This window comes from Salmo salar, chromosome ssa08 (genome assembly GCF_905237065.1).
Source record: "Salmo salar chromosome ssa08, Ssal_v3.1, whole genome shotgun sequence".
Taxonomy (NCBI): domain Eukaryota; kingdom Metazoa; phylum Chordata; class Actinopteri; order Salmoniformes; family Salmonidae; genus Salmo; species Salmo salar.
In genome coordinates this window covers 28,666,090-28,681,214 of record NC_059449.1, presented here as the reverse complement: position 1 = coordinate 28,681,214, position 15,125 = coordinate 28,666,090, and the positions used below count along the sequence as shown (strand labels likewise).

Genomic DNA, 15,125 nt, shown 5'->3' with positions numbered 1-15,125 from the left:
CTATACCATTGATTATGCGTTCTACACCCTCGACTGGCCTTCCAACTTAATGAGTCTATTGTTTGACTCTTTATAAAAACACATTTGCCACACCAGAAAACATCTCACTTCACATGCTTTGTAGAAATCACTTTCTTAACTTTTCTTTACTACATTGCTTCTATTCTTCCGTTAATACTTTATTCGCCACTTAAATGATAAAAAAAGAGATGTGATTATTTTTGATGAGGTAGCGTGCCTTAACGTATTAAACTGACTTCAGCTTTAACATGAATTCTAGCCTGCAACCCTTTTCTTCATGGCTACATCAATTGTTTTATTCCTCACGTGGAGTTTAAAACATTCCCTCTTTCTTTCTTCTGTTTCTTTTCTCTTTTATTCTCCTCTTTCCATGAACTCGGGAGGACTTTCGCTTCTTTTGTTCCCGAAAATGTGATTAGCACCCTGGCGCGCGAGGTATAATTGCATTACGGTCTTTGTAGGCTTCTCGGGCTCTATGGAAAGCACCGGTCCGGTATCAGCGCTGGTTAAATAGTCTACGAGACAGAGACTTGGTCGGCAAAATGTGCAATGGAAGAGAGAACAAGCAATTCAAAGGGATCGTTTTGCAAACACAGTCAGAGCCATGAATAGAATAATTAAGATTAAGATAAAGTTTTTACGCCAATTTAAGATTGAGAGGGGTAAAATGTGCACCTTCTGTCGATGTCAGTGCACGTTTTGGGAATCAGATAACTCCTTATGCAAATGGATGGAACACTATAGAACGTTTGCAGATGCGTTGGAATCAAATAGAACGTCCACCCAACTTAAACCAATGACGTAGTTTACCGTTGATATTCATGACTGTCAGTGAGTGTTTATCCGCCATATCTCATATTGACATTAATGGTGAGGAAGCGGGATATACTTTATTCATATATTTGTTGCTTTGTTTCATTCTTGTCCACCTGATGGACTTGTAGCGTCTTGTCTTGCATGGTACCATGTAGACCATGCATAAAGTTGCACCACTTTTTACCCAATTATCAAACTCCATTATGTATGGGCTACATGTGTGGGGAGATGGAATGAAAGTGGGTGAGATATTCCATGCATGGTTACACGGGCAAATCCACAGATGACCCCAGGTTTTAGGAACAACTTAGAGATGTTGATGTTTGAGAAACATGGATGGAAGTCGAATTCTGACGTGAGAATGTGAGAGCTTGTAGGTCTCTACTCGTAAACAGACGATTTTGGATAAGTGCCCGTATGTATTGTGTGCGTTTAGACGTCTGCGTGAAAGAGACGCAGAGATTTAAAACGGCCACGTCAACAGATGATTGCGTAATCTTACAAGATATGCTAAAATATGTTGGATACGTTCCCAAACATGATGTGCACGGTTAGCCTAAATAATTAGCTTAGCCCCCGTTTAAAGATTAAAACACATCCAACATTAAAAAAAGGCCAATTGTTGCGGTCTGTCTCGGAGTCATACGGTGACAGGCTAATTTCACTCGGTTATCTGAATGCATGGATGGAGGGGAGTGAGTTGGAACCGTGTCCTGAATAGCACCCTACTCCCTTTATAGTGCACTACTTTTGACCGCTGCCACATGGCTCTGGGTAAAAGTAGTGCACTATGTAGGCTGCCATTCAGTACGCACAGCCTTAGAGACGTGTTTGGTCGGGTGCAATGACTGGGGTTGGGGTGTCAGCCAGACCGTGCCAGATGGTCGTGGGTTTGCGCAGTCCCAGTTGCGCATGTTCGTCTCGTTTTTTAAACATTTTGCATGCATGGATGTACATGTTTGATGAGAGAGAATGGGATACTGTTTGTGTGTGTGAGTGTGTGAGTGGTGTGTGTGTGTGTGTGTGTGTGTGTGTGTGTGTGTGTGTGTGTGTGTGTGTGTGTGTGTGTGTGTGTCTGTGAAGTTGAAGAATGTAAAACAGTATTATGCACGGGGACAGAGATGTACCGCGGCGTGACCGAGTCCTAAACCCATTCATTAGTACCCGGCTCCTTTTCACCACAATTCTTCACACTGATTTAGCCGGCTTACCCTCTACCACAACCCGCCACAGATTAGGAGAAGAGGCGCATGTGAAAATGTTGCTGAAAAACATCCAACAGAGGGAGAGAGAGGAGGAGGGAAGGCGACTCAACTGACACTGAATAAAAAGATCAGGGGGGAAATTAATGTATACGGTGTCCATGCAAGCTAGCAGTCTCTCTCTCTCTCTGTGTGTGTGTGTGTTTGTTTGTTGTGTGTGTGTGTGTGTGTGTGTGTGGGGGGGGGGGTATAGCCTATATGCCAATTTGGGTATAGCCTATATGCCCGTTGCTATAATAACTGATTGGTGAGACTGGTGAAGATAATTCTCCATTTGCTAGTTAGGCCAACACAATTGTGACAGCCATTAATTGGAAACGATATAAATAAGAATGTAGCCTCCACATGTATAGCCTAGCCCTGTCTCCAGTCTGTCTGCTGCAACACACCTAAAACGAGAGACTACTACACTCATAAAGAAACCCGACGTCTTCTAACGGCGACTACCAAAACATATAACCGGGAAAACGTCACCAATGAAAGTTCCTCTTGAGTTATTTTACCCTTCCCTATTGTTGAGGCATGCTCTCTCTCGCTCTCTCTCTCTCTCTCTCTCTCTCTCTCTCTCTCCTCTTCTCATGGGTGAAAGTGAAGAAAGAAAGTGGATGAAGAACCCGAGAGGGTGGAGTTTGCCCCGTCTCGATCTCTCCTCCCCTCCCTCTTTCTCTCCCCTCTCCCCTCGCCTCAGTTTTGAGTGGTCACCGGGTTAGCATTTTATTTAGGAAGCATTTTGTCTTGCTGGGGAGAAGAGAAAGGGGCCGCTGTTCCGTTGTTGGGCTGGTTAGATTGAGGAGGGCTATTTTGGGGGAGCCATCAGACGGAGAGAGAGAGCGAGAGAGAGAGCACGGCACCGCACAAAGAGAGAAGCACAGATTTAAGCGGTGCTCTATAGGAGTCTACTCTGAGACTCGCGCAACAGATTTGTATGCGTGGAATCTTTGGATGTTGTGTTTTCTAGTAGAAATGACTGCGGAACGCAACCTGCTTTTTTAATGCTCAAACGTGTTTAAATGGGGATATCTAGCCTTTGGAGAATGCGCTGCAATTAGCCTAATGACTGTCGTCGGGGCGCAGTGGATTCGTTAAGTTCATTAGGCTACAATAACGGAATCAGTACTGGCTGCTTAAAGGAGCTATTTTGGAATTACTTTCAGAATCACCCAAAGGGATTACTTCAAAGATGGAACCTGGTAAAATAATCTGCGTATTTTATATCCGAATATGGATACTTCTCGCCGTTATGGCACTGGCCACGCAAAACGTCACAGGTAAAACATTAAAATATCAAGTTTACGAGGAACAGAAGGTGGGGACTGTTATTGCAAGGCTTAAAGATGACGTGGCAGATGTTTTAGTCAAACTTCCAAGTTCTGTGTCTTTGCGCTTCCGAGCCATGCAGAGAGGTAGCACGTCTTTCCTATCCGTGCGCGAGCAGGACGGAGAGATCAGCATCCGTTCCAAAATAGACAGAGAGAAGCTCTGCGAGAAGAACCTCAACTGTTCCATTGAATTCGACGTTCTGACTCTTCCAACAGAACACTTGCAGCTCTTCCACGTCGAGGTGGAAGTGTTGGACATTAATGATAACGAGCCCCAGTTCGCCCGCGCCGTAATCCCCATCGAGATCTCCGAGAGCGCGGCAGTGGGGGCGCGCATTCCCCTGGACAGCGCGAGTGACCCCGACGTCGGGGAGAACTCCCTCGATACTTACTCCCTCGAGCCCAACAACTACTTCAAGATTGACATTCAGAGCAGAACGGACGGGGCAAAGTACTCGGAGTTGGTGGTGCTTAGGGAGCTCGACAGGGAGATGCAGCCGGGTTATGAACTTCAGCTGACGGCCTCGGATAAGGGCGTTCCCCCTAAAACCGGTTCTACTCTCCTCAGAATTAGCGTGGCAGATTCAAACGACAACAGTCCTATTTTCGAACAGTCTTCATATGTGATACATCTATTGGAGAATTCACCTGTTGGATCTCTTCTTATTGATCTGAATGCAACTGATGCAGACGACGGAACCAACGCCAAAATCATCTACTCCTTTAGCAGTCACGTGTCCCCGAAAATCGTGGAAACGTTCAAGATCAACTCGGATAACGGCCACCTGACGCTCATGAAGCGCGTGGACTTTGAAAGCGCAACATCATATGACATCGATGTCCAAGCCCAGGATATGGGGCCCAACTCCATGCCAGCACACTGCAAGATCTTCATCAAGGTAGTGGACATAAACGACAACAAACCAGACATCAGCATCAATCTGATGTCCCAAGGGGACAGAGGCAAAGAGGACGCGGCCTATATCTCAGAGGCCGCTCCATTGGATTCCTTCGTGGCCTTAGTAAGAGTGGAGGACCTAGATTCCGCTCTCAATGGAGAGGTTGTGTGTAAACTCCATGGCCAGGGGAGTTTTAAACTGCAGAAGACGTACGAGAACAACTACATGATCCTCACTAACGTCTCGCTGGATCGGGAGAAGAGGTCAGAGTTCAGCTTGACGGTCATCGCCGAGGACCGCGGCACGCCCAGCCTCTCCACCATCAAGCACTTCACCGTGCACGTGCTGGATGAAAACGACAACGCTCCGCGCTTCCAGAAGGGACGCTATGAGGTATTCAGATCAGAGAACAATGCCCCTGGTGCCTACCTGACGTCATTATTGGCAACCGACCCCGACCTGGATGCCAACAGCCAGGTGAGCTACTTCCTGGTGGAGAACACCGTTCACGGGAGCTCTATCTCCACCTTTGTCACCATCGACCCGTCCAACGGCGCTGTTTACGCCCTCCGCACGTTCGACCGCGAGGACGTCAGCCGGATATCCTTCGTAGTCCAGGCCAAGGACGCCGGGGAACCCTCGTTGCTGAGCAACGCCACCGTCGTCCTGACGATCCTGGACGAAAACGACAACCCGCCGGTCATCGTGGTTCCGCAGCTCTGGAACCTCACGGCCGACGTCCCCATCTCCAAGTACACCGAGGCCGGTGGCCTGGTTACGGTCGTCAGGGCAACCGACCGAGACACCGGCGTCAACGCAGAACTCACATGTTCAATCACTGCCGGCAACGAGGAAGGCTTCTTCTCTATGGATCCTAGAACGTGCGAGATCAGCGCCAACGTTAGCCTCCACGCGTTCCCCCGCGAGTTTGCGGAGCTCACCGTCCTGGTCAGTGACCACGGTTCCTTGCCCCAGACCACCAAGGCCGTCCTAAAGATCAGCCTCTATGAGAACATGGAGGGCCACGTGCAGGTGCTGGACCAGGGGGAGACGCCGCTTGACGCCTCCCTCATCATCATCATGTCCCTGGGGGCCATCTGCGCTATGCTCCTGGTCATCATGGTCATGTTCGCTGCCCGCTGCAACCGAGAAAAGAAAGATAACAGGAAGTCGTACAACTGCAGGGTGGCAGAGACCAACCACCAGCACCACCCTAAGAAACCGTCACGGCAGATCCACAAGGGTGACATCACACTTGTTCCCACGGTGAATGGGACTCTACCAATCAGAGCGCACCACCGCTCACCCTCGGCCACGCCCCCCATGGACCGGGCGCCAATGGGAAGCCGGCAGAGCCACCACAGCCACCAATCACTGAATAGCCTGGTGACGATATCGTCCAATCATATCCCGGAGAGCTTCGCCCTGGAGTTGGCCCACGCAACGCCACCAGTCGAGGTGAGATACTACAGAACACACAACTCACCTCTCTCTCTCTCTCTCTCTCTCTCTCTCTCTCTCTCTCTCTCTCTCTCTCTCTCTCTCTCTCTCTCTCTCTCTCTCTCTCTCTCTCTCTCTCTCTCTCTCTCTCTCTCTCTCTCTCTCTCTGTCTCTCTCTCTCTCTCTCTCTCTCTCTCTCTCTCTCTCTCTCTCTTCTCTCTCTCTCTCTCTCTGTCTCTCTCTCTCTCCCTCACACACACACACACACACACACACACCTACACTCCCCTCCACCATTATTGAATAATCCGTCATAAGTCCTAGCCTCTTGGTAAACAGTTCCTGACTGTCAGTAAATCAATAGTGAAATGACTGTCCATTTAAAACTAGTAGAAATGATTCCAGATATAATCATGGAGCCAGTTTGTCTTTGAGTCTTCACCCTCAAGCCATTATATGACCGTTATTCACTCCTATCCATGTTGATTTAGCCCCGTCACCCACCCACACCCCATTGTTATTTCTCTCATCCACTTTCTGTCATCCATTTTGGAATCATCATATTTGTCTCCTCACCCTCCTCCGTGTGTCACCACCATCAGAATCACCGTGTGTCGTCCATCTTGTTTTGTTCTTCAAATTGTTGTCGTCTTTTTTCCCTGTCGTCTGTTTCCATCCGTTCTGTTATTCATCCTCCTTTTTCTGTTATTTTCATTTGTTTATTTTGGATATAGCAAGTCTCACAGCTTCTGTCCATGCTCCATCAGGGCCAGTACCAGCCTAGACCCTGTTTCCGTGGCAACAAATACTCCAGAAGCTACAGGTAAACACAGCATTCCCCCAAAATATTGTAACGTTTTTCTCTTTTGAGTTGTTCAATTCCCTTGTGTCCACCACGCTTTTCATTAGTAGCATCAGTAACAACATACAGAATGACAGTATGGATCTATATTTCTTTGGCCCTTTTTCTAAGATGGCTCTTTTGTTTATCATGTTTTGAGTTTGAATCATATCAATATCATTCAATCCAAAAGTATGTGGATCACGTGTCTACGTTTCAACTGTAGTGTTGTGAAATGCTTGTTTTGTAGTTCTGTCTACCTATCTATGGTGAGCATTATAGGACGGCTACAACAGCTTTTACCACAAAGAAACACCGACTACATTCATTTTCATTAACTCAACTGTATTTTCACCTCTCTCTCTCTCTCTCTCTCTCTCTCTCTCTCTCTCTCTCTCTCTCTCTCTCTCTCTCTCTCTCTCTCTCTCTCTCTCTCTCTCTAGGTATGCATTGCAGGACATGGACAAGTTCAGCTTGAAGGACAGTGGTCGTGGGGACAGCGATGCGGGGGACAGCGACTATGACATGGGACGAGAGTCCCCATCGACCGTCTGCTGGGGGACGGCTTCTCGGCTTCTCTGAGCTCTACCACCTGGACATGCTCCACAGACTACACCCAGGTCAGTTACATAGAGACATGAGACAGCCATCTTGGTAGAGGCAGGATAGACTATAGTGCTTTTGAGCCAGTTGAGCTCTACCACCTGGACATGCTCCACAGACTACACCCAGGTCAGTTACATAGAGACATGAGACAGCCATCTTACAATTGCCGTCATTTCCATGGGCCAGTTTACAGACACAAACAAAAGACTTGGCTTCCGTGTCCAAGAAACTAGCTTTATACTCTTTGTGTAAAAGTCTTTGGGTGCAGGGCAGTGATGTCACGGAATAGAAAAACCAAGCCAGGTGACATCACCCGCTACAGTAAGACAGTCCTGTTTTCACTAGATATATAAAATGACACAGTGATACTCACCGTCATACACAGCACACTAGGCTGCTCACACCAGGTCCTCCCCAGCACTAATAAATCATCTATTCAGTTCAGCACCATGGACAGCTGCTCACCACATTTTCCAATCTTCCCCATGCTTGCTTCAACAATACACGTCTCACCTGAATAGTCAAAAGCTGATTTGTAACACCACATTTTATGGCTGACTCCCAAATGGCACCCTATTTTCTTAATAGTGCACTACTTTCCCTATGTAGTGTGCTCAAAAATGGTGCAATATATAGGGAATAGGGTTTGATTTGGGACACATCCACCATTATGTAACAGCCCATTCACTCAGTAGCACAATTGTGCTTCAGCTCTATTCTTCCCCCACAACCTTTAATTTCCAGGGGTTTTATCAGGCAGACATTTTCCTCCATTACCACCCTCCTGATATCTGGCCCTCAGATAGAGTCGTGTCGGTAAACGCCTCCCTGATTTAGACTGTGACTCTCTCTGTCTGTCACTGTGTCGGGTGTGTGTGTGTGTGTGTGTGTGTGTGTGTGTGTGTGTGTGTGTGTGTGTGTGTGTGTGTGTGTGTGTGTGTGTGTGTGTGTGTGTGTGTGTGGTGTATACGCGTGTGTCTGTGTCGGCTGTTTGAGTGACAGCCCGGCCCTTTCATGTCTGTGCTGAGGAGAATTCACAGTAATTGCTTTTAAAATGATGTTGTTCTCCCCCCTGAGAGCCACAGTCTCTCCTCTTCTCTCTCTTCTGTCTCTTCTCTCTCTTCTGTCTCTTCTCATCTGTCTGTTATTCTTCTCTTTATGGCGAGATGAAGGAGGGAGGGAAGAAGGAGAGATGGAGGAGGGAGAGGAGAAGGAGATATGGAGGAGGGAGGGAATAAGGAGAGATGGAGGAGGGAGGGAAGAAGGAGAGGTGGAGGAGGGAGGGAAGAAGGAGAGATGGCAGAGGAGAGGAAGAAGGCTAGATGGAGGGAGTGAGGGGGAGGGGAGAATGATGGAGCTAGGGGAAGGAGGGGGAGGGGAGATGGAGGGAGTGAGGGGGAGGGGAGAAGGATGGAGTTAGGGATGGAGGGAGTGAGGGAGGGAGCGGAGAAGGATGGAGCTAGGGAAGGAGGGAGGGGAGATGGAGGGAGGGAGCGGAGAAGGATGGAGCTGGGAGAGGGAGGGAGATGGAGGGAGGGAGCGGAGAAGGATGGAGCTAGGGAAGGAGGGGAGATGGAGGGAGGGAGCGGAGAAGGATGGAGCTAGGGAGGAGGAGGGGAGATGGAGGAGCGGAGAAGGATGGAGCTAGGGAAGGAGGGAGGGAGGGGAGATGGAGGGAGGGAGCGGAGAAGGATGGAGCTAGGGAAGGAGGAGGGGAGATGGAGAGCGGAGAAGGATGGAGCTAGGGAAGGAGGGAGGGAGGGGAGATGGAGGGAGGGAGCGGAGAAGGATGGAGCTAGGGAGGGGAGATGGAGGGAGTGAGGGAGGGAGCGGAGAAGGATGGAGCTAGGGAAGGAGGAAGGGAGGGGAGATGGAGGGAGTGAGGGGGGAGGGGAGAAGGATGGAGCTAGGGAAGGAGGGAGGGAGGGGAGATGGAGGGAGTGAGGGGGGAGGGGAGAAGGATGGAGCTAGGGAGGGAGGGGGGAGGGAGCGGAGAAGGATGGAGCTAGGGAGGGAGGGATTGAAAGAGGGGGATTAACTGTTTTTGAGCCTGATTGAATGGAGTGATTTAATTTGTTTACTTTGTCACTCATCCCAGTAAAAATCGGTTGACCTTTTCGATACCAAAACAACATCTATCTTTCTCAAAAAAATAGTTGGTTCCGATATCTAGAGTTTACAGAGAGTGACATGAGGGAAAGTGTTAGACAGGCAACAGAGGGACAGGGTTAGACAGGCAACTGAGGGACAGGGTTAGACAGGCAACTGAGGGACAGGGTTAGACAGGCAACTGAGGGACAGGGTTAGACAGACAACAGATTGACAAAATTGGACAGGCAACCGAGGGACATGACTAGACAGTCAACAGAGAGAAAGGATTAGACAGGTAAAAGAGGGACAGGGTTAGACAGACAACAGAGGGATAAGGTAAGACAGGCAACAGAGGTACATGGTTAGACAGGGAGATACAGGGTTAGACAGAGAGGTACAGGGTTAGACAGAGAGGTACAGGGTTAGACAGAGAGGCACAGGGTTAGACAGAGAGGTACAGGACTAGACAGAGAGGTACAGGACTAGACAGAGAGGTACATGGTTAGACAGAGAGGTACAGGACTAGACAGAAAGGTACGGGGTTAGACAGAGAGGTACATGGTTAGACAGAGAGGTACAAGGTTAGACAGAGATGTACAGGACTAGACAGAGAGGTACAGGGTTAGACAGAGAGGTACATGGTTAGACAGAGAGGTACAGGACTAGACAGAGAGGTACATGACTAGACAGAGAGGTACAGGACTAGACAGAGAGGTACATGGTTAGACAGAGAGGTACAGGGTTAGACAGAGAGGTACATGGTTAGACAGAGAGGTACAGAACTAGACAGAGAGGTACAGGACTAGACAGAGAGGTACAGGGTTAGACAGAGAGGTACAGGTTTAGACAGAGAGGTACAGGGTTAGACAGAGAGGTACAGGGTTAGACAGAGAGGTACAGGACTAGACAGAGAGGTACAGGGTTAGACAGAGAGGTACAGGACTAGACAGAGAGGTACGGGGTTAGACAGAGAGGTACAGGACTAGACAGAGAGGTACGGGGTTAGACAGAGAGGTACAGGGTTAGACAGAGAGGTACAGGACTAGACAGAGAGGTACAGGACTAGACAGAGAGGTACAGGGTTAGACAGAGAGGTACAGGGTTAGACAGAGAGGTACAGGGTTAGACAGAGAGGTACAGGGTTAGACAGAGAGGTACAGGACTAGACAGAGAGGTACAGGGTTAGACAGAGAGGTACGGGGTTAGACAGAGAGGTACGGGGTTAGACAGAGAGGTACATGGTTAGACAGAGAGGCACAGGACTAGACAGAGAGGTACATGACTAGACAGAGAGGTACAAGACTAGACAGAGAGGTACAGGACTAGACAGAGAGGTACAGGACTAGACAGAGAGGTACATGGTTAGACAGAGAGGTACAGGGTTAGACAGAGAGGTACAGGGTTAGACAGAGAGGTACAAGACTAGACAGAGAGGTACAGGACTAGGCAGAGAGGTACAGGACTAGACAGAGAGGTACATGGTTAGACAGAGAGGTACAGGACTAGACAGAGAGGTACAGGGTTAGACAGAGAGGTACAGGCTTAGACAGAGAGGTACAGGGTTAGACAGAGAGGTACAGGACTAGACAGAGAGGTACAAGACTAGACAGAGAGGTACGGGGTTAGACAGAGAGGTACAGGACTAGACAGAGAGGTACAGGACTAGACAGAGAGGTACGGGGTTAGACAGAGAGGTACAGGACTAGACAGAGAGGTACGGGGTTAGACAGAGAGGTACATGGTTAGACAGAGAGGTACAGGGTTAGACAGAGAGGTACAGGGTTAGACAGAGAGGTACAGGGTTAGACAGAAAGGTACAGGACTAGACAGAGAGGTACAGGACTAGACAGAGAGGTACATGGTTAGACAGAGAGGTACAGGGTTAGACAGAGAGGTACAGGACTAGACAGAGAGGTACACGACTAGACAGAGAGGTACACGACTAGACAGAGAGGTACAGGACTAGACAGAGAGGTACAGGACTAGACAAAGAGGTACGGGGTTAGACAGAGAGGTACATGGTTAGACAGAGAGGTACAGGACTAGACAGAGAGGTACAGGACTAGACAGAGAGGTACAGGACTAGACAGAGAGGTACAGGGTTAGACAGAGAGGTACAGGACTAGACAGAGAGGTACAGGGTTAGACAGAGAGGTACAGGACTAGACAGAGAGGTACGGGGCTAGACAGAGAGGTACAGGGCTAGACAGAGAGGTACAGGGTTAGACAGAGAGGTACAGGGCTAGACAGAGAGGTACAGGGCTAGACAGAGAGGTACAGGGTTAGACAGAGAGGTACAGGGCTAGACAGAGAGGTACAGGGTTAGACAGAGAGGTACAGGGCTAGACAGAGAGGTACAGGACTAGACAGAGAGGTACAGGGTTAGACAGAGAGGTACAGGGTTAGACAGAGAGGTACAGGACTAGACAGAGAGGTACAGGACTAGACAGAGAGGTACAGGGCTAGACAGAGAGGTACAGGGCTAGACAGAGAGGTACGGGGCTAGACAGAGAGGTACGGGGTTAGACAGAGAGGTACAAGACTAGACAGAGAGGTACAGGACTAGACAGAGAGGTACAGGACTGGACAGAGAGGTACAGGGTTAGACAGAGAGGCACAGGACTAGACAGAGAGGTACATGGTTAGACAGAGAGGACAGGACTAGACAGAGAGGTACAGGACTAGACAGAGAGGTACAGGGTTAGACAGACAGTTACAGGGTTAGACAGAGAGGTACAGGGTTAGACAGAGAGGTACAGGACTAGACAGAGAGGTACAGGACTAGACAGAGAGGTACAGGGTTAGACAGAGAGGTACAGGGTTAGACAGAGAGGTACAGGACTAGAACGAGAGGTACAGGGTTAGACAGAGAGGTACAGGACTAGACAGAGAGGTACAGGGTTAGACAGAGAGGTACAGGGTTAGACAGAGAGGTACAGGACTAGACAGAGAGGTACAGGACTAGACAGAGAGGTACATGGTTAGACAGAGAGGTACAGGACTAGACAGAGAGGTACATGGTTAGACAGAGAGGTACAGGACTAGACAGAGAGGTACAGGACTAGACAGAGAGGTACATGGTTAGACAGAGAGGTACAGGGTTAGACAGAGAGTTGCAGGACTAGACAGAGAGGTACAGGACTAGACAGAGAGGTACATGGTTAGACAGAGAGGTACAGGACTAGACAGAGAGGTACAGGGCTAGACAGAGAGGTACAAGACTAGACAGAGAGGTACAGGGTTAGACAGAGAGGTACAGGGTTAGACAGAGAGGTACAGGACTAGACAGAGAGGTACAGGACTAGACAGAGAGGTACAGGACTAGACAGAGAGGTACAGGACTAGACAGAGAGGTACAGGACTAGACAGAGAGGTACAGGACTAGACAGAGAGGTACAGGGTTAGACAGGCAACAGAGGGATTCGACAGGCATCAGTTAACAACCATCCATTTTTATCAATGTCCCTGGTCTCCTCTCTCCCATAAGTATGGGACTGTGTCCTCAATGTGTAACCAGATAAAACATGTAGACTGTGTTTTCCAGCTAGCAGTCTGTGTACTGAGTAGTGTCGACAGACAACAGTTATGTAGGCTACTGCATATCAATGCCAATCATACACCTTGACACTGTGTCTTCTCTCTGCTCTCTCCTGTACCGAGCCATGACACCGTTTAATCAATGTCAAACCAAACATGTTATTTGTCACCAATCTCTGTGTCTCTCTTCTGTCTCCCCTTCTCATTCTTCTCTTTCTCTAGCTATGAACCTGTGTACCGAACACAACGTTAACCCTCTCCCTTCTCTTTCTCTAGCTATGAACCTGTGTACCAAACACAACATTAACCCTCTCCCTTCTCTTTCTCTAGCTATGAACCTGTGTACCAAACACAACATTAACCCTCTCCCTTCTCTTTCTCTAGCTATGAACCTGTGTACCAAACACAACATTAACCCTCTCCCTTCTCTTTCTCTAGCTATGAACCTGTGTACCAAACACAACATTAACCCTCTCCCTTCTCTTTCTCTAGCTATGAACCTGTGTACCAAACACAACATTAACCCTCTCCCTTCTCTTTCTCTAGCTATGAACCTGTGAACCAAACACAACATTAACCCTCTCCCTTCTCTTTCTCTAGCTATGAACCTGTGTACCAAACACAACATTAACCCTCTCCCTTCTCTTTCTCTAGCTATGAACCTGTGTACCAAACACAACATTAACCCTCTCCCTTCTCTTTCTCTAGCTATGGACCTGTGTACCAAACACAACGTTAACCCTCTCCCTTCTCTTTCTGTAGCTATGAACCTGTGTACCAAACACAACATTAACCCTCTCCCTTCTCTTTCTCTAGCTATGAACCTGTGTACCAAACACAACATTAACCCTCTCCCTTCTCTTTCTGTAGCTATGAACCTGTGTACCAAACACAACATTAACCCTCTCCCTTCTCTTTCCCTAGCTATGCGCCTATGCACTGAGGAGTGTCGTGTGTTGGGCCATTCTGACCAGTGCTGGATGCCTCCCCTGGCCCTCTCCCTGTCCTCCCCGGCCTCCTCCTCTGACTACCGCAGCAACATGTTTATCCCAGGGGAGGAGTCCTCTAACCAGCCCCCCACCTCCTCGATGACGACCAGGCTTCCATCGACTCCTCGGAGCGCAGGAAGAGCTTCTCCACCTTCGGGAAGGAGTCTGGGAGTTCTGAGGAGGGAGGGGTCAGTGAAGGGAGTTCCTTGCTTTCGGAGATGAACGGAATCTTCCAGCGCCTGCTCCCGCCGTCACTGGACTCGTACGCCGAGTGCAACGAAAACAACGTCGCTGCCGCGGCAACGGAAAGAGTAAGTGGAAAGGGTGGCCACGCCAAGGTGCTGTTACCGGGCGGCAACAACACCAAAGGCCCCGCCTCCTACCCGGCGGGCGTGGCGGCGTGGGCGGCTAACACCCACTATCTCAACCCCGGAGGCGGCGCTGTTGGCCAAAGCCCATCAGGTCACAACACCAACAACCTCACCAACATGGCCGCCTCGTCCACCTCCTCTTCCTCCTCCAATCAGCCGCCACACCTAAGATGGCTGCCTGCCATGGAGGAGATCCCAGAAAACTATGAGGAGGATGAGCTGGAGAGTATGCTAGGGATGGGGTTCCTGGGGGGGAAGCAGCGCAGTGACAGCCACGATGACATGATGGACGCTAGTGAGTTGGTCACCGAGATTAATAAACTACTGCAGGACGTCAGGCAGACCTAGAGAGAAACGGAGAGAGAGAGGGAGAGAAAGAGAGAGAGAGGGAGGGAGAGGGAGGGGGAGGGAGGGAGGAGAGAGACAGAGAGAAGGGAAGGGAGAGATAGCGGAGAAATGCTCTTTTGGACACCCTATAAACTAACAAGTCTTAAGAGTCCTTGTCCATATTTGGTCAGAGCTAGAGAGTTAGGAGAAACACTTAGTGACCGTTCAAACTGAAGTCATGCTACTGACTGTTCCATAGGTCTTCTCTGTGCCCAATGAGAGACCAAGGACCAGTAAACAGGAAATGAACTGATCCTATAGCACTGATGGTTTTTCTGGGATCTTAAGACGTTATTTAAACGTTGGTGAGACGTTTCAATGTTGTTTGGACGTTGTGGTTGGGCCACAGATCAACAAGGCTTGAACCAACGCCCAGAGACAATATTCTAAACTCCTTCATGTTTATAACAATGTGAAAGAACTATGAGAGATATTACTATGAACAGTGTTTGCATTTATAATGTACAGCCCACGTTACTGTGAAAAGAGATGCCCTCAAAATGTTTTGTCATATGTCTCCTTGTCATGTGAACTTTAATAACTGTG

The 15,125-nt window shown here is 49.0% G+C and overlaps 1 protein-coding gene across 1 annotated transcript; it reads left to right on the top strand.

Annotated features, from left to right (window-relative positions):
- The first annotated feature begins 2,741 nt into the window (after positions 1-2,741).
- Positions 2,742-14,571, top strand: LOC106602138 (protocadherin-18). The gene is given in 7 exon segments (XM_045723106.1): positions 2,742-5,775; positions 6,492-6,580; positions 7,042-7,133; positions 7,136-7,170; positions 7,285-7,330; positions 13,757-13,909; positions 13,912-14,571. Coding segments are annotated over 7 exon segments (3,540 nt in total). The 5' UTR covers positions 2,742-3,279; the 3' UTR covers positions 14,541-14,571.
- The last annotated feature ends 554 nt before the right edge of the window (positions 14,572-15,125 follow it).